We start from the raw sequence: 25,422 nt of genomic DNA on the forward strand, positions 1-25,422 counted from the left end.
TGGCCGGCGAGGGCCTTTCTGTGCGGAGTTTGCATGTTCTCGCCATGTCTGCGTGGGTTTCCTCCGGGTGCTCCGGTTTCCCCCACAGTTCAAAGACATGCGGTTAGGTTAATATGGGACGGCCTTGAGCGAGGCACCTAACTCCCAACTGCTCCCTGGGCGCTGTTAGCATAGCTGTCCACTGCTCTGGGTATGTGTGTGTGCATGTGTGTGTTCACTGCTTCAGCTGGGTTAAATGCAGAGAGGAATTTCACGAGTGTGTGATGAATAAAGTTGTGCTTTCTTTCTTAATTCAGATTTTTTTTTGCATTTATATTCTCTATTCTTTTATTTATTAGAATGACTTACTCACTGTTTAAGTGCAGTTTGTAATGATTATGTTCAAAATTTCCAGAGCCCGACTGAAAATCATATTGTATGACGTAGGTCTTCGGAATAAAGATTCTTCCAAAGTACAGGTTAAAGGGCTAAACTTAAACTATGACCTGTTTTGGTGCCATTCGTTGAGGAACCGTGGTTGGTTAAAGTGATTAGCAGTGTCCTTTCCTAGCAAGAATGTTCTGGGTTCGAACCTGCCGGTTGATTCTGTGGAGGCTATGGGGAAGCTGAAAGGTTAGAGAAGCAGCTTTGGGACCAAAAGGTTGCTGGTTCAGTTCCCTGGACACCAGCAGGAATGCCTGCCTTGGGCAACCCCTAACAGTCCAAAGACGTGTGGATTAAGTCATGTGGATTACTCCTTGTTTTGAAGTCTTTAGCGTGCTCCTGACATCTGATTCAACTAACAGCTTTAGGAAGCAAATACTAAAACGGGTGGCAAGGTGGTGTAAGTGGTTAGCACGGTCGCCTCACAGCAGGAAGGTTCTGGGTTCGAGCCCAGCGGCTGGTGGCGGCCTTTCTGTGCGGAGTTTGCATGTTCTCGCCATGTCTGTGTGGGTTTCCTCCGGGTGCTCCGGTTTCCCCCACAGTTCAAAGACATGTGGTTAATAGGCTAAGGTGTTCTTGAGCGACGCACCTAAGTCCCAACTGCTCCCCGGGCGCTGTTAGCATGGCTGTACACTGCTCTGGGTATGTGTGTGTGTGTGTGTTCACTGCTTCAGATGAATAAAGTTGTGCTTTCTTTAAAAAGTGCAGGACATGGGTTCTGTAGCCTGTGCTTGGCGGCACAGTGGTGTAGTGGTCAGCACGGTCGCCTCACAGCAGGAAGGTTCTGGGTTCGAGCCTCGTGGCTGGCGGAGGCCTTTCTGTGTGGAGTTTGCATGTTCTCGCCGTGTCTGCGTGGGTTTCCTCCGGGTGCTCCGGTTTCCCCTACAGTCCATGCAGGTTAGGTTAACTGGTGACTCTAAATTGACTGTAGGTGTGAATGTGGGTGTCTTTAAAATGTGCAGGACATGGCTTATGTAGCCTGTGCTTGGCGGCACGGCGGTGTCGTGGTTAGCACTGTCACTTCACAGCAAGAAGGTCCTGGGTTCAAGCCCAGCAGCCGGCGAGGACCTTTCTGTATGGAGTTTGCATGTTCTCCCCGTGTCCCCGTGGGTTTCCTCCGGGTGCTCCGGTTTCCCCTACAGTCCAAAGACATGCAGGTTAGGTTAACAGGTGGCTCTAAATTGACCGTAGGTGTGAATGTGGATGGATAGATAGCCTGTGCTTAAGGCCTCGCGTCTGTGCTGCAAAAACTACATTTCCCACAAACCCTGGAACAGACGCACAAATAAATACCTTGAGCTTCATTTACGCCCGAATTATTATGCTGTGACATGTGAAGTATTAGAAATACGAGCAGATACTTAGATTACATGCCTCTTGGAGAACATTTGGAAATATTTAGTACTAATTTATCAGCGTTGATGGTATTGACCAATGACATGACGCGTTGGGAGGAAGAACGGACCAATAGCGTGCGCCGTTGCTGAGAGCCGGAAGCAGGCGGGCGACTGCTGGTTAGTTTGTGCCCGACATCATTGTTAAGGTTGTGTGGACTATCACTGCGGACTCCAGAGCCGTTTCAATACATCAAAACTGTTCAGCAAAATTAATAATTACAGGAGAGGGACATATGCAGCGCCCATGTGCAGAAATCCGGAGGAACAGTGCGCTGTTTGAGAGAAACTGAGGCGGACAGTGAGATGGATGCGGGAAGGCCGGCTCGGGACTGGACACAGCCGTGAGACAGGAAGTCAGTGCTGATTTACACAACATTATATATGAGGGTGAGTGTGCATGTTTGACATCTCGTTGGTTTTGTCTTCATCTTGGTTTTTTTTATTTTATTTCCTCGAGACAACGCAGCAGGGACACCGACACAGAACAGGAGGGAGGGACGCAGGGGGAGGAGGGGTTTAAAGGGGACATGCTGATCACTTATTCGCCAAATGATTTTACTCATTTACACCCAGTCCTGGGCTGGACAGCAAAGATGCCTTCAGAAATCATGAACAAGTGTTTGTGCATTTTAAACAAAACACACTTTAACCCTCAGGGGTCTGGCATTGGAATGATTTTGTTATCAAAAAGAAAGAAAGCGCAACTTTATTCATCTGAAGCAGTGAACACACGCACATACCCAGAGCAGTGTGCAGCCATGCTAACAGCGGTTGGGACTTAGTTGCCTCGCTCAAGAACACCTCAGCCTATTAACCTAACCGCATGTCTTTGGACTGTAGGGGAAACCGGAGCACCCGGAGGAAACCCACGCAGACACGGCGAGAACATGCAAACTCCAGAACCTTCTTGCTGTGAGGTGACAGTGCTAACCACGACACCACCGTGCCGCCAAGCACAGGCTACAGAACCCATGTCCTGCACGTTTTAAAGACACCCACATTCACACCTACGGTCAATTTAGAGCCACCAATTAGCCTAACCTGCATGTCTTTGGACTGTTGGGAAAACCGGAGCACCCGGAGGAAACCCGCGCGGACACGGGGAAAACATGCAAACTCCACACGGAAAGGCCTCCACCAGCCACTACACTCGAACCCAGGACCTTCTTGCTGTGAGGTGACCGTGCTAACCACGACACCACCGTGCCGCCAAGTACAGGCTAGAGAACCCATGTCCTGCACGTTTTAAAGACACCCACATTCACACCTACGGTCAATTTAGAGCCACCAATTAGCCTAACCTGGATGTCTTTGGACTGTAGGGGAAACCAGAGCACCCGGAGGAAACCCGCGCGGACACGGGGAAAACATGCAAACTCCACACAGAAAGGCCTCCGCCAGCCACTACGCTCGAACCCAGGACCTTCTTGCTGTGAGGTGACAGTGCTAACCACGACACCACCGTGCCGCCAAGCACAGGCTACAGAACCCATGTCCTGCACGTTTTAAAGACACCCACATTCACACCTACGGTCAATTTAGAGCCACCAATTAACCTAACCTGCATGTCTTTGGACTGTGGGGGAAACCGGAGCACCCGGAGGAAACCCGCGCGGACACTGCGAGAACATGCAAACTCCACACAGAAAGGCCTCCACCAGCCACTAGGCTCGAACCCAGGACCTTCTTGCTGTGAGGCGACAGTGCTAACCACTACTACACCGTGGTGCCAAGCACAGGCTACAGAACCCATGTCCTGCACGTTTTAAAGACACCCACATTCACACCTATGGTCAATTTAGAGCCACCAATTAGCCTAACCTGGATGTCTTTGGACTGTAGGGGAAACCGGAGCACCCAGAGGAAACCCACGCGGACACGGGGAGAACATGCAAACTCCACACAGAAAGGCCCTCGCCGGCCACTAGGCTCGAACCCAGGACCTTCTTGCTGTGAGGCGACAGTGCTAACCACTACTACACCGTGCTGCCAGGCACAGGCTACAGAACCCATGTCCTGCACGTTTTAAAGACACCCACATTCACACCTACGGTCAATTTAGAGTCACCAATTAGCCTAACCTGGATGTCTTTGGACTGTAGGGGAAACCGGAGCACCCGGAGGAAACCCATGCAGACATGGCGAGAACATGCAAACTCCGCACAGAAAGGCCTCCGACAGCCACTGGGCTCGAACCCAGAACCTTCCTGCTGTGAGGCGACCGTGCTAACCACTTACACCACCATGCCACCCGTTTTAGTATTTGCTTCCTAAAGCTGTTAGTCGACACAGATGTCAGGAGCACGCTAAAGACTTCAAAACAAGGAGTAATCCATGTGACTTAATCCACACGTCTTTGGACTGTTAGGGGTTGCCCAAGGCAGGCATTCCTGCTGGTGTCCAGGGAACTGAACCAGCAACCTTTTGGTCCCAAAACTGCTTCTGTAACTTTTCAGCTTCCCCATAGCCTCCACAGAATCAACCGGCAGGTTCGAACCCAGAACATTCTTGCGAGGAAAGGACACTGCTGATCACTTTAACCAACCACGGTTCCTCAATGAATGGCACCAAAACAAGTCATAGTTTAAGTTTAGCCCTTTAACCTGTACTTTGGAAGAATCTTTATTCCGAAGACCTACGTCATACAATATGATTTTCGGTCGGGCTCTGGAAATTTTGAACATAATCATTACAAACTGCACTTAAACAGTGAGTAAGTCATTCTAATAAATAAAATAATATCGATAATATAGGGCGGCACGGTGGTGTAGTGGTTAGCGCTGTCGCCTCACAGCAAGAAGGTCCTGGGTTCGAGCCCCGGGGCCGGCAAGGGCCTTTCTGTGTGGAGTTTGCATGTTCTCCCCGTGTCCGCGTGGGTTTCCTCCGGGTGCTCCGGTTTCCCCCACAGTCCAAAGACATGCAGGTTAGGTTAACTGGTGACTCTAAATTGACCGTAGGTGTGAGTGTGAATGGTTGTGTGTCTATGTGTCAGCCCTGTGATGACCTGGCGACTTGTCCAGGGTGTACCCCGCCTTTCACCCGTAGTCAGCTGGGATAGGCTCCAGCTTGCCTGCGACCCTGTAGAAGGATAAAGCGGCTAGAGATAATGAGATGAGAATGAGATATAGATAATATAAATGTAAAAAAAAAAATTCAGAATTAAGAAAGAAAGCACAGCTTTATTCATCACACACTTGTGAAATTCCTCTCTGCATTTAACCCATCTGAAGCAGTGAACACACACATGCGCGCGCACACACACATGTGAGCAATGAGCTCACACGCATACCCAGAGCAGTGGGCAGCCATGCTAACAGCGCCCAGGGAGCAGTTGGGAGTTAGGTGCCTCGCTCAAGGCCGTCCCATATTAACCTAACCACATGTCTTTGAACTGTGGGGGAAACCGGAGCACCCGGAGGAAACCCACGCAGACACGGCGAGAACATGCAAACTCCACACAGAAAGGCCCTCGCCGACCGCTGGGCTCGAACCCAGAACCTTCTTACTGTGAGGCGACTGTGCTAACCACTTGCACCACCTTTCAATTTCAACAAAGTAGGCATGTGCCAATAAAAATCAAAGTTATTAGATTAAGAATATTTCTACTACACTAGAAAGCACTAGAAAAGACCTTTAAAATGATGCTTGAACCAACTATCTATGACAAATATTAAGAAAGTTATGAATTTTATTTCGAAAACATTTTCAGCCCTTAATTACACACTAAAACAATAGAAGAACTGTGACCAATATCAGCAACTTTCACCTGTAAATAACCATAACTTGCTTAATTTTTGTACTACTTCAAAAAGTAAGGGATCAGCTGAAAGCTTATGATAAGGGGAACAAGAAAATAACAAAATATCCAAACTACAATGTCATGTACTATTATTTTTATTTTAATTTCCATGGTAATTAACATCTTTAAAGACAATTACGGCATGCCATATGGCTGCCCGTCCGCTGGCAGCACTTGGAGACACAGTTTTCTAACATTAGCAAAACCAATGTGCTAGTCTTTTGATTACGATGAAACTTGGCAGTAATCAAGAAAAATACTTAAGCTATCACTTCTATATGTTTAGAAAATACAACCTACTCACCATTGATGGTAGCAGAAGTTGGAAGATGAGGGTCTACTTCATAAACAATTTTTTTCCACTTCCCGTTGTCACATCGCAAAATTCGAGAAACACGAGGTTATTGAGAATACTGACTACGTCATCAGTATTTGTGTACTGGGAAAATCCGCACGGGAATCAATAACGTAGAAAGCAAAGATCAAAACGCGACGCATGAGTAGCCACTGCAGGCTGCTAGCGGTAGGCAGAAACAATACAAGCGCTATGCAGGTCATTGTAGCATAACTAAACAAAGCAGTATTTTCAAAGTCGTATAACTTTTTTTTTTTATTCAGCACAAGTTTGCAAACTTTAGGACTGCAGTTGTCATGAACAGTTTTGCACTCAAGTTTCCATCAATGATGAGTTATAACATCAGCGAAACTGACTTCATGTTAAAACTGTTAATGTTATAGTCATGTTGTCTGATTGTTGCCCAAATGAGGATGGGTTCCCTTTTGAGTCTGGTTCCTCTCGAGGTTTCTTCCTCATGTCGTCTGAGGGAGTTTTCCCTTGCCACCATTGCCACAGGTTTGCTCATTAGGGATAGATGAGGGATAAAATTAGCTCATATTTTAAGTCATTCAAATTCTGTAAAGCTGCTTTGCGACAATGTTTATTGTTAAAAGTGCTATACAAATAAACTTGACTTGACAAGTTCAGCTATAATAATATCCATGTAGTATGAATGTCATGCTTGTACTTAAAAAAAAAAAAATTAGCTAAATAAAGATGTTGTAAAAAGCAGTTTTAGAACCATGTTGGATTGTGTGAAGAAAAAAAAAAACATGACCTTACCCATTGTGACGAACTGTTTTGGTCACTTGAGGTGATTCTGTACAGTCTTAGGAATGGATCAAGCACCAAAACTTAAATCTGCTCCACTGATTTGGACAATTAACTGGCCATCAAAAAAAAAAAAAGTATGTCTTATTGTTTTGGGATAAAGGGTTGTGAGTGGGAGAGGTATTCAGTGAGGAGCGTAAAAAATTCCATTCCATTCAATGAGAAGAATGAAAACCACTCCCACTGCCATCTCTTAATCCTATCAGGTCAAGTCATGATGGGTAAGGTCATGTTTTTTCACACATTCCAACATAGTTCTAAAACAGTTTCATTTATCTGCTATTTGACTCTATTCAGTGTGTCTTGAAATTAACTCTTGTACCATTTTACTCAGTTCAGAGCCACAACCAACTCTGTTACACAATTACTTTGTAATTTTGCTCCAACTCCAAATTTTACTCTCTAAACTCAAAATCGAGCAAAATTAACTATTTTTAGGAAAATACTTTTAATTCTGGAAAGAATTGCTCAGTCATTTTTCCTGTGCATGCACTACAGTGGGCAACATGGTGGTGTAGTGGTCAGCACTGTCACCTCACAGCAAGAAGGTCCTGGGTTCCAGGACCTTTCTGTGTGGAGTTTGCATGTTCTCCCTGTGTCTGTGTGGGTTTCCTTCGGGTGCTCCGGTTTCCCCCACAGTCCAAAGACATGCAGGTTAGGCTAATTGGTGGCTCTAAATTGACCGTAGGTGTGAATGGTTGTTAGTCTCTGCTACCCCTTTTCCACCAAATCAGTTCCAGGGCTGGTTCGGGGCTGGTGCTGGTTCACAACTCGTTCAACTTGCGAGCCAGCTGAGAACCAGTTTGCTTTTCCATAGCTCGCGGTGCTTAGAGAAGCCACGTCATTACGTTGCTGTATACGTCAGTTACGTCGCTACGTTTGCTTAAACCTTGGCGCGAATATCGAAGCAAAAACAACGCGGAAGAAGCAGCAGCAGAAACAACAACAACAATAATAATAATGGATGACTTCGCGTTTGTACAGCTGCTGCTTCTCGGCGCTTAAAAATGGCGATCTTTCGCGGTCTTATTGCTGTTGGTCTTAACAACTCCGCCCCCCGCTGACGTAAGCGGTTCTTTCCTCTGGCCCAGCAGAGAGTTGGTGCTAGCCTAGAACCGGTTTTTCTGGCCCCAGAACCAGTTCTTTGTCAGTGGAAACAGAAAACCCGGTTCCAAACTAAGCACTGGCCCCGAACCAGCCCTGGAACTGCTTTGGTGGAAAAGGGGCATATGTGTCAGCCCTGCGATGATCTGGTGACTTGTCCAGGGTGTACCCCGCCTCTCGCCCATAGTCAGCTGGGATAGGCTCCAGCTTGCCTACGACCCCCCCCCCCCCCACACACACACACACACACACACACACACACACACACAGGATAAGCGGCTACGGATAATGGATGGATGCACTACAGTGCACACACATCAACTGTTCTGCTCATAAGAAATAGAAGAAATATTTACACTTACTCGAGTTGATCTTTGGCTGGATTGAGTCGAAGTAAAAAAAAAAAAAAAAGGCAACCGTTCATCATCAGTGTTGCACTTCTCAAGATTGAATTGAATCGCTGTCCTGAATCATGAATTGATTTGCTGTCCTGAAATTGAATTGCTGTCCTGAATCGTGAAATGAATCATGAATTGATTCACTGTCCTGAATCATCCAAAGCGTATAAAATTCGCATGCCATCTCGCAACAAGTTTTACCTCCAAATAGCCCAAACTATGTCTGACAGATTTTATCTTGTTTATGGTGGGCGTTCCCATGGTGAAAAAGAAACCAATCAAAACTGAAAGAGTGAAAGTGATTATCATGCCGTTACCATGTGATTTAGTCTTTTATGAATGCGTAAGTGGGCGCTTAGCGCTCCAACTCCGGTGTGACTGAGTAAGGTGACAAGTTTTATGTTTCATCTAATTTAGGTCATTTTAAAAACTATAATATTATTTGGCAGTGGGCACATAGGAAAGTATAAAGTTTCTGCCAATATGTTTATCATGCTTGTATATTTAAAAAAAACTTGTGAACATATTTATCTAAATACATGACCTACTCATTCTAAACCTGCCGAGCTTTGCCAGCGAAGCTCTCGACCTCAAAGGGTTAAAGAACAGTAAACAGTATTCAATGAAACAAAGTCGATATTTGATGTGATGATCCTTTGCTTAAAAACAGTAGTCTCAGGTACAATTAGGGCAGTTTTATAAGGAAATGAGTTGTAAGTTTTACTGAGAAGAACCTGTCACGGTTCTTCTGGACACTTTGTCATACTTGCGTCTTATTCGCGCAGCCTTCATGATTTTTTTTTTTTTGTCTTTACTGACATCCAGACATTTTTCTTTAACATTTAATGTTGTACTTGAAAATTAATGTTTGGAAATCTAAAATGTGTTTGTACTGAACTGATGATTTTCTTCTTCATCCTCCTTGTCCAGCACGTTGCCAGGTCGGGGTCCATATGGACCCTACTGATCCACATATCATATTAATTGGAGAACAGTTTTATACCAGATGCCCTTCCTGTCGCAACCCTCCCATTTCTGGGCTTGGGAAACAACCATTCACACCTATGGGCAATTTAGAGTTGCCTGAAAAATAGAGCTGTGACTATTCAGTTTTTCATGATTTGATTCGAATCACAATTCACATTTTTTTTGTCCTCTATTTTATCTCATCTCATTATCTCTAGCTGCTTTATCCTGTTCTACAGGGTCGCAGGCAAGCTGGAGCCTATCCCAGCTGACTACGGGCGAAAGGCGGGGTACACCCTGGACAAGTTGCCAGGTCATCACAGGGCTCCTCTATTTTATAACTGATGCAAATCATTGTCGATATTCTGTTTAACTGTCAGCCTAGAAATGTAGAGGAAAAAAAAAAACAAGTAGCGTTGCCTTTGTAGTCTTTATTCAGACTCCAGTCACTCCATTGACTTTGAATGTAACGATGAATGTATCACAGTTCAGTCATTTTTGGCACATTTTAATTTTCAAAACACTAAGAAACAACAACAACAACAAAAAAGGTACCCTATGGGTACATGTGGCTACTGCTTGTAAATAAAATTGTTTTCTGATCCCATGTCCATACAGTATACACTACCGTTCAGAAGTTTGGGGTCACTTTGAAATGTCCTTATTTTTGAAAGAAAAGCACTGTTCTTTTCAATGAAGATCACTTTAAACTAATCAGAAATCCACTCTATACATTGCTAATGTGCTAAATGACTATTCTAGCTGCAAATGTCTGGTTTTTGGTGCAATATCTCCATAGGTGTATAGAGGCCCATTTCCAGCAACTCTCACTCCAGTGTTCTAATGGTACAATGTGTTTGCTCATTGCCTCAGAAGGCTAATGGATGATTAGAAAACCCTTGTACAATCATGTTAGCACAGCTGAAAACAGTTGAGCTCTTTAGAGAAGCTATAAAACTGACCTTCCTTTGAGCAGATTGAGTTTCTGGAGCATCACATTTGTGGGGTCGATTAAATGCTCAAAATGGCCAGAAAAATGTCTCGACTATATTTTCTATTCATTTTACAACTTATGGTGGTAAATAAAAGTGTGACTTTTCATGGAAAACACAAAATTGTCTGGGTGACCCCAAACTTTTGAACGGTAGTGTGTATATATAGCAGGGCTCGAAATTCATATATTTTTTTCACCAGCCAGCCGGACTAGTTACCTTCCAAAGTAACTCGCCAAACAGAAAATCAACTCACCAAAATTTGTTCATGTATGAATTTTACTTCTGTCAAAAATAACACAAAAGAGAGTAGTTACCATTGTTCATGACTAATGTGCATTTATTTCAAGACCTGAGTATTTTGATACTGTTGTTAAATACATAAATGAGAACAACACAGAGCACCATAATATAATCCAAAAAAATGCCAGATGACTGACCCCTTACTAGTTCTTTTAGGAACCAGTTCGTCCGCTTCCATTTTTAATTTGTCGCTGAAATTGACAGAGCTTACACGGTAGCCTGTGCAACACCAGCGATTGCACAAACTGAGTCAGCGCTGTAAACCGAAACTAGAAAATCTTTCTGCAAGTTCCTTTCAGCACAGAGATGTCGCCCGGGATTGGTTGGCGAGTGTGTGATGTTATTGTTTTTTGTTTTTTTTTTCCCCTTAGGCAGCCTCTCACGTTACTGCCTGAGGGACAGGGAGAAAACCACCGGAAAATGTTTTAAACAAACGCAACAAACACGAAACAAACACAAGTCAGCAGATGACCATAAAATACTCAATAGTTATGATATAATAATTTTATGTATCTCACACAGAATTTTCGGAGATATATTGAGTATATTCGATATATTGCACAGCCCTAGTCTGAATCTTCGCTTCATATATATTTTTTATTTTCAACTAGCCAGCCGGGCTGCCTAGTGACAGGAATCACCCGCCAAATGACAAATTAAGTCGCCTCGCGTGACCAGACCACCGCAAATTTTAAGCCCTGTATAGCGCATATACATGTTATCAGTTCTACTCGCCTCCTCTCTTGCAAGCATCATCGAGCTGTGAGCAGCATCAGGGCTTGTAGTATTTTGATTACCAATTTTGTCTGCTGTGTTTTGTTCAAAATACAGTGCTGTGAACTAGATCTATTTTCAAAATGGTAAGAAAGCACTTGTTCATGAATTGTCTTAGAAGTATTGTTTAGTATTAATGAGCACATTTTGTTTCACAAGTGTAGTGTAAAGACTCTAAAGTGTAAAATTTAAAGCAGCTAGCAGAAGTTTGATATCGGCTTCTCGATATATCTGCCAAAAAGCTAAAAAAAAAAAGCTTTCATTTGCCCTTTCAGAAGGACCAAACAAAAGCTGTGATAATCAAAAGGTAAATTTTCTTAAAATAAACACCACTTACTTGATATCGAATCCGTAGCCTTGGTGAACCACGAGGTGAATTTCATTTATCTTTTTATCTGCCGATTATCTTCCGATACTCCGAAGTTATAACGAGGTTTCTCTTATTTCGTTTCTGGTTATGACTGGTCCCGAAGTTTATCAAGAAGTCGAACGGGTAATCAAACTTGATCAGGATAAGTGCTGATTGGTTACGAAGTTTTGCTATTGTTCCACTCATTCGTACAACACGATGACCTCATGGCTACTGCCTCGCTTCACTTTGATGAGGCAGTAGCCACAAAAAGCAATGAAAACTTCATGACTTTTGTCTCAATCTTTTAAAACACAAAAATACAGTCACTTGTATTAAAGTGAATACCACCTCTTGAGACACAACATTCATTGTCCAGAGAGTACATAAGGCAGAGATTGTAAGAAATGCCGCCAAACTGGGCTTTTAGAAGCCGGTGGCTTCAGGAATTCCTAGTCGGCCACCACGTTGTTCACAAAGCAGCGTGTGATCTCGCGAGATTGCTGTAGTAACCAAAAACATGGCTGCGCCCACATACAGCTCCAGATACCGAATGGAATTTTTAATATCGAAATTATGCCGTTTGTCAAAATTTGTTGTGCATCTCGGGTTATCAGGATGAAATAAGGTATTGTTAGTGAATCGTGATTCATTAAATTTTAATCGATTTTTGAATCGTGGATTGAAATGGATCGATAGATCAGGGATCGATTAATCGTCACACCTCTAGTAGCTAATTAGCCTAACTGCATGTCTTTGGACTGTGGGGGAAACTGGAGCACCCGAAGGAAACCCATGCAGACACAAGGAGAACATGCAAACTCCACACAGAAAGGCCCCCGTCGGCCACTGGGCTCGAACTCAGTACCTTCTTGCTGTGAGGAGACAGTGCTAACCACTACACCACCGTTCCACCCCCTGAACTGATAATTTAGAAGTCATAAAATGGAAATCTATAACAAAGTTTGTACTAAAAAAAAGTAGGGTGCCTAAGACTTTTGGAAAGTATTCCTTATGTGAAAATCTGCTAAAGCACAGGTTAGAATGCCACGTCCATAGTGTTGGTATTTAAATCATGTGACTTTGTTTTTTTTTAAGATTGTTAAAAATAACTTTGCTGTGAAAAGCCACACGTTGTATTTGGGTGAAACATGTATTCATATGACTAGCTCATTTCGTGTTCTGCTTATCTGTACTGTTCTGGCAGTTGAAGTGAAGAAGTTACAGCACTCATTCCAGGCTCGGCTATACATCATCATCAACAGCGCTCCACAAAACATCTGCAATGGCTGCTGTAAATTGGGAGGATCCACAAGACTAGTAATCTGCACTGCAACCCAGAGCATCCTCCTCTGCTCATAGGGTACAATGGCCAACTCTGTTGCTAGCCTGGTAGTCCAAACAGAGCTTCTTCCAAGCCAGACTCCCTCGTCCCTCTCTCCATTTCCATCGCTTCTTCCCTCAGTGGAAGAGGAGGATAACGATGAAGAGAAAGGTGGAGAAGAAGAGAAAGGGACAGAAACCGTCGTGCTTACGGGAGTCGAGATGGTGACATCGTCGACGTCTCCAGGGACGATGGGCTCCCAAAATCCTGAACACCCCTTTCAGTGTCTAGATTGCGGGAAGAGTTTTAAGTGGTCTTCCAGGTTGGCACATCATCAGCGTAGCCATAACAACGAGAGGCCGTATCGCTGTAACCTGTGTCCCAAGGCTTTCAAAGGCTCATCTGCTCTGCTTTATCACCAGAGGTAAGATGTTAAATGGTTCGCTTTACAGATCTGAATATTGAATCAATGTGATTCCTGTTCTTCCAAAATCATGTTGGTATAACGTGTTTTTTTTTTTTAATGCATCTCGGAGTGAAACAGGCGCTCTGCTCTAAAGACTGCAAAAATTAACAATGCGCAACCGGATGAATTAGATTTCTAAGAAGATTTTTATACCCTTTATTCTAGGTCTCATTCAGGAGAGAAGCCTTATAAATGTGAGGATTGTGGTAAAGCGTTTAAGCGCTCATCTCTCCTCCAGGTGAGCACTACCTGCCAGCATCAGGGCCAGCAGGGTCTCGTTCAAGATTTCACAATTGAAACATACTAGACCTACTATATGCATGTGAATACAGTTGTGGTCAGAAGTTTACATACAGTGACATTCATATCATGGCAATATTTGGGCTTTCAGTAATTTCTTTGAACTGTTCTTTTTCTGTGGCAGAATGATTGTACAGCTTTTAATTTAAAAAAAAAAAACCCACTAGAATTTGGTGCGCAAGTTTTAATTTTCTTTGGGTTTTCTGAAATCAACACAGGATCAAAATTATACATACAGGGTCAAAAAAATATACATACAGCACACCTCATATTTGGGTAAAATGTCTCTTCACAAGATTCACCTTGACCAAACATTTTTGTTTACCATGAACAAGCTTCTGGCAGAATTCTGGTTGGATATTTCACGACTCTTCATGGTAGAATTGGTAGAATTCAATTAAATCCCCCCCCCCCGGCATGGACTTGACTTATAAGCACAGTCCATATGTTTTCAATAGGGTTGAAGTCAGGATTTGTTTTAAGCTTAATGTTAGCCTGCTTTATCCTCCACAACCAGCTCTGATGCATGTTTGGATTCATTGTCCTGTTATAAGTCCCAAGTCGTGTTCAAGTTTCTGATGGTTTATGCTGAAGAATTCTGAGGTAGTCCTCCTCCTTCATTATTCCATCCACTTTGTGCAATGAACCAGTTCCACTGGCAGTAAAACAGCCCCAGAGCATGATGCTGCTACCACCACCACCACCAGCTGGTACAGTGTCCCTCTGTACATGGTGGTCATTGTGGCCAAACAACTCAATCTTTGTCTCATCTCACCACACAGCTCTCCTCCAGAAGGCTTTTTTTTCTTTGTCCATGTGGTCAGCTTCAAACTTTAGTTAAGCTTGAAGGTGTCAGTTTTGGAGCAGGGGGTTATTTCTTGGATAGCAGCCTCTTGGTCCATGGCGATATAAAACTCACTGAACTGTAGACAGTGATCCATCAGCTTCCAGTTCATGGCAGGGCTGTGCCATGGTGGTTCCCAGGTTGTTCCTGACCATCCAAGCCAATTTCCTTTCAGTCGAGGATGACAGTTTGGGTTTTCTTGAAGCAAAGTGGCTTGGCAAAGTGACTACACCTCACAATAACTTGCATACAATTGTTTGAACTGATCTTGGAATTTGCAGTTGTTTAGAAATGGCTCCAAGAGACATTCCAGGGTTGTGTACATCTGTGATCCTCTTTCTCAGATCTGCACTGAGCTCCTTGGACTTTCCCATTATATTGTGTGTTGGTCAATCTAATGAGTGCTGTAAACAAACCCTTTTTATGAAGGCACAGAGAAGCTACCAACTGTAGTCAATCATGATCACTAACCGGAAGTTAAGAGACCTCGGCTTTGGCAAGATAAGAGACGTTTTGGAAGTTTCAGCACCTCTGACATAATAATCTAAGTGAGCATGTGTAAATGTTTGACCCTGTGTGTATAATTTTGACCCTGTGTTGATTTCAGAAAATCCAAAGAAAATTAAAACTTGTGCACCAAATTTTAGTGGGGTTTTTTTAAATTAAAGATATATGCTGTACAATCATTCTGCCACAGAAAAAGAACAGTTCAAAGAAATTACTGAAAGCCAAAATATTGCCATGACATCCATATCCAAGATGACATTCATGTTACTGTATGTAAACTTCTGACCATAACTGTAAATGCATTTTGAACCATGAATTTACTGTTTACTTTCTGTGAATTTTATTTTCAAATTTAGGTTCATCGCAGTGTGCATACAGGTTTGCGTACCTTCCAGTGTCCCTACTGTCCTCTCACCTTCAAGTGGAGCTCTCACTACCAATATCACCTCCGCCAACACACCGGCGAATGCCCTTATCCATGTGACCGATGTCCCAAAGCCTTCAAGAACTCCAGCAGCCTGCGTAGGCACAAGAACGTGCATTTGGGTGTCAAGCCTTATGTCTGTATGGTGTGCAACAAGGCTTTCAGCCAGTCAACCAACCTAAGGCAACATATGCGCATACATACGGGCGAGAGGCCATACATGTGTGGGGAGTGTGGTCGCAGCTTCACACACTCCTCCAACCTGGCACTTCATCGCAACTCCCACACCGAGGTCAAGGCTCAGGGTGGGGGGAAGACAGGAAAGGGAGGGTCACAGACGAATGTGGAGGTGGTGCTCGAGGGGGCGACTTCAGACGATTTAAAGGCAGTCGAAATGACAATATCGGACATGGTGGGCCTTGTAGGTGGGCAGGAGGGGGGAACTAGTCAGGTCTTCCTATCTCACCACGTGCCCTCATCTTGTACATCGGCCTCAGCTGAAGGCGGTCAGAACGTCCTGACAGCAACAGGCTCAGAGCATGTACAGGTGAATATGGAGCAGTCTACAGAAACGGGTGCTAACGTGTTGCTGTACAGCTGCGGCAGCTGCAACGAGACATTCGGAACCCAAACACACCTGGAAGAACATCAAGCCTTGCATCTGCACAGCCTGGGGGCAGGGGATGGGGGCGAAGACATCAGAGGTGATGGTATGGAGGCTCAGGGAGGTGGGGTTTCATTGGTTGGGATGGCCCCCTTGTTGGCGGACTTTGAGGAGGTGGTGGAAACCACGACAGTGTCTGAGAGTGGGCAGGGGACAGAACTACTTGGATTGGGTGGGATCGGGGATGGATCGGGTCAGGTTCAGTATGACTTGCTGCAGAGCTTCACCAACTCCGTGGCCCAGATTCCCTCAGATGACACTACATCCATAGTGGACACGACTGTGGCTGCATTGTCGGAGTGTGCCTACTGCGGGAAAAGCTTCAAGAACAGCAGCTCGATGAGCAGACACATAGCACAGGTGAGTGATATTAAATGATATGGAGGACAAATCTTGAATGAGAGGATCTTACAATACTAAGGGGAGGAAACTGCAAGAATACAGTGGTGCTTGAAAGTTTGTGAACCCTTTAGAATTTTCTATATTTCTGCATAAATATGACCTAAAACATCATCAGATTTTCACACAAGTCCTAAAAGTAGATAAAGAGAACCCAGTTAAACAAATGAGACAAAAATATTATACTTGGCCATTTATTTATTTGAGGGAAATGATCCAATGTTACATATCTGTGAGTGGCAAAAGTATGTGAACCTTTGCTTTCAGTATCTGGTGTGACCCCCTTGTGCAGCAATAACTGCAACTAAATATTTCCGGTAACTGTTGATCAGTCCTGCACACCGGCTTGGAGGAATTTTAGCCCGTACAGAACAGCTTCAACTCTGGGATGTTGGTGGGTTTCCTCACATGAACTGCTCGCTTCAGGTCCTTCCACAACATTTCCATTGGATTAAGGTCAGGACTTTGACTTGGCCATTCCAAAACATTAACTTTCTTCTTCTTTAAGGCCAAACCAATTTAATTAGTTGGTTCTCGGATTTTTTCAGGAAAAGTATGAAGCGAGCAGGCGAAATAAAAATAAAATTTAAAAAATGCTCTGATGGTAAAATTAGCGGTGGAAATAGACCAAACAATACAGGCAGACCAGTAAACAGAATTTCAACACACCTGTCAAAGATTTTATGCTTCTGTTCGCTGAATATCCTAACAATCTCAAACACAGGCTTTGCAGGATTCCCCTCCACAGGCATGTTTCTTCCACAAGTCTTTATCGAAAGTGAAAGGGGCGATTTGATTGGTTTTCGATGTCACATGACCTTTTCTGTTGGCGGGAGTTTGAGTTCGATTTTATTTATTTTTTTTCCATTTTGCATTTTCTTCAAGCGGCGATTCCGAGAACCAACTAGTTGAATTGGTGTGGCCTAACCATTCTTTGGTAGAATGACTTGTGTGCTTAGGGTCGTTGTCTTGCTGCATGACCCACCTTCTCTTGAGATTCAGTTCATGGACAGATGTCCTGACATTTTCCTTTAGGATTCGCTGGTATAATTCAGAATTCATTGTTCCATCAATGATAGCAAGCCGTCCTGGCCCAGATGCAGCAAAACAGGCCCAATCCATGATACTACCACCACCATGTTTCACAGATGGGATAAGGTTCTTATGCTGGAATGCAGTGTTTTCCTTTCTCCAAACATAGCGCTTCTCATTTTAAACCAAAAAGTTCTATTTTGGTCTCATCCATCCACAAAACATTTTTCCAATAGCCTTCTGGCTTGTCCACGTGATCTTTAGCAAACTGCAGACGAGCAGCAATGTTCTTTTTGGAGAGCAGTGGCTTTCTCCTTGCAACCCTGCCATGCACACCCTTGTTGTTCAGTGTTCTCCTGATGGTGGACTTGTGAACATTAACATTAGCCAATGTGAGAGAGGCCTTCAGTTGCTTAGAAGTTATCCTAGGGTCCTTTGTGACCTCGTCGACTATTACACGCCTTGCTCTCGGAGTGATCTTTGTTGGTCGACCACTCCTGGGGAGGGTAACAATGGTCTTGAATTTCCTCCATTTGTACACAATCTGACTGTGGATTGGTGGAGTCCAAACTCTTTAGAGATGGTTTTGTAACCTTTTCCAGCCTGATGAGCATCAACAACGCTTTTTCTGAGGTCCTCAGAAATCTCCTTTGTTCGTGCCATGATGCACTTCCACAAACATGTTGTGAAGCTCAGACTTTGATAGATCCCTGTTCTTTAAATAAAACAGGGTGCCCACTCACACCTGATTGTCATCCCATTGAGTGAAAACACCTGACTCTAATTTCACCTTCCTAGAGGTTCACATATTTTTGCCACTCACAGATATGTAATATTGGATCATTTTCCTCAATAAATAAATGACCAAATATAATATTTTGTCTCATTTGTTTAACTGGGTTCTCTTTATCTACTTTTAGGACTTGTGTGAAAATCTGATGATGTTTTAGGTCATATTTATGCAGAAATATAGAAAATTCTAAAGGGTTCACAAACTTTCAAGCAACACTGTAGATAGAAATACGATTGTTATATGTGAAATTTTCTGTCGATTGTACTTCAACCAGGTGCACCCTCTGGCGCTGTCCCAGTCCAGATCTCAGTTCAGCTGTTCTGTGTGCGACCGCTCCTTCCCCCTGCTCTCGTCTCTTCTTACCCACCAGCTCTCACACACTGAGGAGCAGAGACTGCTGGCCGAGGCAGAGGCCGAGATAGTCTGCCCTCCTTCACTGTCCCTCTCGCTGCCCCTGTCTTCCTCATCCTCTGCCAAGAGAGAGGGGGAGGAAGGAGAAAGGGAGATTCATGTCAGCCTCATTGCCGTTACAGAAGAGGGAGAGAAGCAAACTGTGAAACCAAACAACAGGGCATCAGGGAAGGCAGGAAGGAGAGGAGGCGGGAGCAAGGGCTCTGCTGCAAATAACGGTGAGCTTTATTGAGTTCTCAAAAGATGTCAATGCTGATTTCCTTCATTCTTCAGAATCCGTGAAAAGGACTTGGGAAACTATTAAATGCTACCAGGACATTCATCATGTTTTGTTTACTAGCAGAAAATAAGTTGCAACATCCATCTAAGTTGGCAGGTTGATTCTATTTTGGTTATGTAATGCCCAGGTCAGACGGCAGAAAGACGCATGCTGCGGCCTGCGATCGGTCGGGTGGCGGTGGACGCAGGCGTTTTGCGCCAAATCCTTCGTTGTGTTCCGACGTTGTAAGAGTCAAAATTGTGAAATGTGTCTTTTAAGAAGCGGCGTCCTCAGCTCACGCTCGTGTTTTCTGTTAGTTGAGCCGTGCACCTTGCTGGAAATGGGTGTGTGTGTGTTAACAAGCTCCTTTTCTTTTCGCTCCTCAACTCAAGAGTAACGTTTAGGGAATGTGTGACCTCTATTTTGTTCACGTATGATGAGATGGAGCCGTTCAACCGGGCATGGTAAGGTTGAAGTTTACACAGCAAATTTAATAGTGTTAAATTACTATGCTGGTGTTTATTTTGTCCCAATCTCTGCAGTGTTTAACACTTCCTAAACTTAAATCAGCTTTTTACAGTGTCATTTCAGCTTTAACACTTTTTTGCTTAACACTGGGGAAATTAAGTCTGAGAATTTTGCTGAAGTTAGTTAATAAACTATGAGTATTGTGAAAGTCGCAGAGTTCGTGTGAACGTGCGTTTTTGTCTTCCTCTTTTCTTCTCCACACACTCCAAACTGCTTCAACCTGCAATTGGTCGCTCAAGCGTTGCACAACCACCTGCCTCTACATGCGTCAACTTGCTGTTTGCACCGATTGGAAGTGAATCGCAGCTGAAATGCGAACAGATCGTGATCCACCTGCTTCTATTAAAGACCCTCTGCAACACTGCCATTATCTGCGTCGTCTTGCGTCTACCTGCGATTTTGTTCCGTTAAATAAAAACGGAATGCAATAATTTACAAATCTCAAAAACTGATATTGTATTCACAATAGAACATAGACAACATATCAAATGTTGAAAGTGAGACATTTTGAAATTTCATGCCAAATATTGGCTCATTTGAAATTTCATGACAGCAACACATCTCAAAAAAGTTGGGACAGGGGCAATAAGAGGCTGGAAAAGTTAAAGGTACAAAAAAGGGACAGCTGGAGGACCAAATTGCAACTCATTAGGTCAATTGGCAATAGGTCATTAACATGACTGGGTATAAAAAGAGCATCTTGGAGTGGCAGCGGCTCTCAGAAGTAAAGATGGGAAGAGGATCACCAATCCCCCTAATTCTGCGCCGACAAATAGTGGAGCAATATCAGAAAGGAGTTCGACAGTGTAAAATTGCAAAGAGTTTGAACATATCATCTACAGTGCATCACATGCAGGCATGCTTCTGTATTGGAAATCACAAAATGGGCTCAGGAATATTTCCAGAGAACATTATCTGTGAACACAATTCACCGTGCCAGCCGCCGTTGCCAGCTAAAACTCTATAGTTCAAAGAAGAAGCCGTATCTAAACATGATCCAGAAGCGCAGACATCTTCTCTGGGCCAAGGCTCATTTAAAATGGACTGTGGCAAAGTGGAAAACTGTTCTGTGGTCAAACGAATCAAAATTTGAAGTTCTTTATGGAAATCAGGGACACCGTGTCATTCGGACTAAAGAGGAGAAGGACGACCCAAGTTGTTATCAGCGCTTAGTTCAGAAGCCTGCATCTCTGATGGTATGGGGTTGCATTAGTGCGTGTGGCATGGGCAGCTTACACATCTGGAAAGACACCATCAATGCTGAAAGGTATATCCAGGTTCTAGAGCAACATATGCTCCCATCCAGACGACGTCTCTTTCAGGGAAGACCTTGCATTTTCCAACATGACAATGCCAAACCACATACTGGATCAATTACAGCATCATGGCTGTGTAGAAGAAGGGTCCAGGTACTGAACTGGCCAGCCTGCAGTCCAGATCTTTCACCCATAGAAAACATTTGGCGCATCATAAAACGGAAGATACGACAAAAAAGACCTAAGACAGCTGAGCAACTAGAATCCTACATTAGACAAGAATGGGTTAACATTCCTATCCCTAAACTTGAGCAACTTGTCTCCTCAGTCCCCAGACGTTTACAGACTGTTGTAAAGAGAAAAGGGGATGTCTCACAGTGGGAAACATGGCCTTGTCCCAACTTTTTTGAGATGTGTTGTTGTCATGAAATTTAAAATCACCTAATTTTTCTCTTTAAATGATACATTTTCTCAGTTTAAACATTTGATATGTCATCTATGTTCTATTCTGAATAAAATATGGAATTTTGAAACTTCCACATCATTGCATTCCGTTTTTATTTACAATTTGTACTTTGTCCCAACTTTTTTGGAATCGGGGTTGTAGACGCAAGTAGTTGAAAACTAGTTGCAGCCTGCCGTCTGACCTGGGCATAACATCAAGGCAAAATTTTTCCTTTGGGTTAAAGATGGGTTTTATCCTGACTGTAAGTAATTCCCTGAGTCATAATTTCTGATATTTCGCAATGTCGCCCTTTTTTTTTTTTTCTTTTTTTTTTTGTGTACAGAGAGGCCGTATCGGTGCTTAGAATGTGGGAAGTCCTTTAAGGGTTCTTCAGGTTTGCGATACCACATGAGAGACCATACGGGAGAGAGACCGTACCGCTGCACAGAGTGTGGAAAAAGCTTTAAGAGATCATCTCTACTGTCCATACATCAACGGGTAAAAACTGCCATGCTTTTTACGCCAAATGATTACGTTGACAAAGCAGGTAAAGACATTCAGACCACAATATGGCAGGATGTACATTTCTTTGAGCTTCATTCACACTTTTGATTTAGAAATGGTATTCATGTTAGTATCTGTTAATAAAATACGTCGTCATTTTGCTGATTTTACATGACAAACCTCAGTGCAGGTCATGCTTTTCTTTCACCTGCTTACTGTATTTTTAATAATTTAAAACGCAAATCCAAATTCAGCAGCTTCTCTGTTTTGTGTGCGTGCACAGGTGCACACAGGAGTACGAGCCTTCCAGTGTCCCTACTGCCCTTTGACCTTCAAGTGGAGTTCGCATTACCAGTACCACTTGCGGCAGCACACTGGTGAGCGGCCGTACGTGTGCCAGGAATGTGGCAAATCATTCAAGAACACCAGCTGTCTGCGGCGGCACAGCCAATTGCATTCGGGCGTGCGACCACATGCCTGCTCTGTGTGCGGCAAGGCATTTTCGCAGACCTCTAACCTAAAGCAACACGAGCGCACACACTCGGGTGAGAGGCCTTTCCAATGCGCGCAGTGCCACAAATGTTTCACACACTCCTCCAATCTACAACTTCACCTCCGCACACATTCCTCACGCAAAGACTACAAGTGTCAGCGCTGCGGCAAAGAGTTCGTCATGCACTCTTACCTGCAACGGCACCTGCGGACGCATGGCAGCGGTGGAGGGGCTACATGTACGAAAGAAGCAGGGAAAACCACAAAGAACGGTAGTGGGTCCTCAGAAATCTCAACTACTACTCTGAATCTAAACATGAATGCAGCAGGAGGGCTCAGTTCTCTGTTTTCTAGTGAAGGGAATTCCACACTCATTCTCTCACCATCAAATTTGGACATTCCTCCAAACACGTCACAAAATTATTTTATGATCCAGACACCCACAGGACTACAGCTGATCCCGCTGTCCAATCCAACACCCACACAGCCTGTCCAAGCCCCCCCTCCTCCTCCACCACCACCTCCTCCTCCTCCACCACCACAACAACTGCCATCCCAGAACTTCCTGCTTCTTCAGTGCCAGTCCTCCAGTGGGAACCAGCCAAGTCTGATTCTTGTTCCAACAGCATCCAATACAAACACTCTTCCTGCTCCCTCAGCACCACAGCCCCTCCCCTTGATGCAAACCATACCAGCACTGCCACAGATAGCCACTTTAGCTCCAGCTCAAACCCAGATATCACAGTTTCAGCCACTCCAGACGCAGCAGAGGTTTATTTTTACCAACAGTAGTGCTCCCCTCGTCACTGCCCCACCCCAAAACACAACCGCCATTACTAGACCGATTTTAGGACCGCTTAGCCACACCAGGAGCCCTAGAACCAGGCGTGGGCGCAAAGCTAAAACTCAGAAATCTGGGTCCTTGGTGCAGACAGCATCTGTCACAGCGACTCCTCAAGGATTAGTACCTTCTACTATTTCAACAACCACAACTGCTGCTTCTGTTGCGTCTTCTACAACCATGTCCCGGGAACATAACGTTCCAACATGTGTGCCACCACTGAGTTCATATAATGTGCCTGACGCACCCTCTGGCCCTGCTACCGTCACTGTATCAGCAATGGCCCCAACTCCACCCCCAACAGACAGCCACTGTATTCTGACAGGCGACCACCAAAACGCTTCTGCTGCAGAGGAAGTGGAGAAACTTCCAGAGCCACTACCAGAGGAGCGCTTTGTCCTGTGTTTTGAGAAGGAGACTGAGGAGAGGGAGCAAGGAGACGAAATGGAGGTGAAGGTGGAAATGAACGAAGGGGTGGAGGGAGAAAGGTCATACGTGTTACATTTTGAAGGAGAAAGCGAACAAGGAGAAGAAGGAAGTGAAGCGAGCGGGGAGAAATCCTATGTTCTCCGATTTCAGTCAGAGGAAGAGATGGAGGGAGATGGAGACAAGGAGAAGACTGGGATGGTTTCTCTTAACTTGCTTCAGGATTGGAGTGGCGCAAGGGAAAGTGAAAGAATGGAAGGGTTTGAAGAAGGTGTCGGGGTGGAAGAGAAAGCATTTGTTCTTCATTTCCAAACAGATGCACCAAGTGATGAAGACGTCCCACCAAATGCTGACTTTCCTGAAGGCTCGGGTGAAGATTTAGGTCTTTCTTGCCATCCTTCCCAAACCTTAATGCCTCTCGGTGGACAGGAAGTTGTGTTTGAATTAGGCAGCGAGGCCAAAATAGATGCGGACACAGGCAGCGGGGAAAGCGTTCAAATGATTGCAGTAATAGAAGGTGGGGGCAGTAGTTCTGACACGGGGGGCAGTTTTACGAGTCCTGGCGGAGTCACTGGGACAGGAGCAGGGCAAATGGGGAGCATATTTCAGTTAGAGGGAGGAGAAGGTATTGTTATTATTGAGGTTAGTACCAGCAGTTTGACAGAGGGAACAGAAGGCGTTTCGGTAGGATTAAGGAACATGGACAAAGAAGGCACTGCATCACAAGAAATGGCATCAGAGGAACAGAAGATGCTAGAAACTGAGAGCAGACTATCAGCCAGTGTGAATGGGACCTAAGACTAAGCTCAGAAGGAATGTCAAAACGCAACACGTACATGGTCCTACTAATCAATGCACACTACTAACTACCAGCAACCTGAGTCTTTGATGACGCACTGATTTTTAATGATGCCTTTTATGATCCAGATGACTAAACCTAAAGCAGTCTGACTTTCAGCTATCAGGAAAGTGAAATGGAGGGTTAAGGCCATGCTTTATAGCAAGAATTGACAGGCAAATGCATGGCAAAAATGCTTTTGGTGCAATGGTTGATTTTTTTTTTTTTTTTTAATAAATAAATATGTTGTCCTCTTCCTTCAGTGTGTGGGAGTGTTCTGAGCACTGCTTTACCTAGATTAAGGTGAGAGTAACTCAGCAGCCCATAGAGGGAGTCGTTTCATAGACCACACACAAAAGATATGACTTTTTTTTTTTAATAAATATTACTCTTAGATGATGAATTGAGGAGGAGCTGCTGAAGAATGTTGGACAACTGTAAACTAATATGCTGTCATGTTGACAGCTAAAGTGTAACATGAACTGTGAATATGTCTATAGTCTGTTTAGTTTCACTATAATTGTTAATATTAGTAAATTATCATGTTCAACAAACTGCTATCAGTGTCGTGATTGTGTGTGTGGGAGTGTTTTTTTTTGTTTTTTTAAACCACGCCGGGAACGGAGTCTACCGGGGGCGAGGTATTGTTTTCGGTGGGGTTTCTTTGTTAGCAACATTATGGGAAAACGGTTGAACCAATCTTCATGAAACTTTCAGGATAGATGGGCATTGGTCTCAAATAGAACCTCCAACATTTTGAGGGTCATCCGGTCAAGGTCACCAAAAAAAAGGTCAAAATCTGGGTTTTTTCGCGATATCTTCCTTCATATTCATCATATTTACTTTGAATCAATTCCAGAATGCTCATCTTTCAATTCTGCTTCCATTGATATGCTACACGATGGGGTGTCTCTCATAGTTTAAACAGATGTTTACCATCAACTTATAGGAAGTGCCGTATGGGCTTCCATTTGGTGCCATGATCTTTGACCTTGA

The 25,422-nt window shown here is 44.0% G+C and overlaps 1 protein-coding gene across 1 annotated transcript; it reads left to right on the top strand.

Annotated features, from left to right (window-relative positions):
• Positions 1-1,939: 1,939 nt before the first annotated feature.
• On the top strand, positions 1,940-24,916 carry znf628 (zinc finger protein 628). The gene is made up of 7 exons (XM_060921651.1): positions 1,940-2,207; positions 12,881-13,421; positions 13,629-13,701; positions 15,471-16,562; positions 18,701-19,055; positions 21,669-21,823; positions 22,113-24,916. The coding sequence occupies exons 2-7, from the start codon at positions 13,042-13,044 to the stop codon at positions 24,384-24,386; spliced, it is 4,329 nt and encodes a 1,442-aa protein (XP_060777634.1). The 5' UTR covers positions 1,940-2,207; positions 12,881-13,041; the 3' UTR covers positions 24,387-24,916.
• Positions 24,917-25,422: the final 506 nt, after the last annotated feature.

The sequence above is a fragment of the Neoarius graeffei genome, chromosome 5 (assembly GCF_027579695.1).
Source record: "Neoarius graeffei isolate fNeoGra1 chromosome 5, fNeoGra1.pri, whole genome shotgun sequence".
Classification (NCBI taxonomy): Eukaryota; Metazoa; Chordata; class Actinopteri; order Siluriformes; family Ariidae; genus Neoarius; species Neoarius graeffei.

What these genes read in the sequence shown, in the direction of transcription:
- znf628 (XM_060921651.1), top strand. Translation starts at nt 13,042, where the DNA reads ATGGCCAACTCTGTTGCTAGCCTGGTAGTCCAAACAGAGCTTCTTCCA. An exon ending in GGGCTCTGCTGCAAATAACG is followed by an intron (nt 19,056 to 21,668) that starts GTGAGCTTTATT and finishes TTTTGTGTACAG; the next exon opens with AGAGGCCGTATCGGTGCTTA. An exon ending in TACTGTCCATACATCAACGG is followed by an intron (nt 21,824 to 22,112) that starts GTAAAAACTGCC and finishes GTGCGTGCACAG; the next exon opens with GTGCACACAGGAGTACGAGC.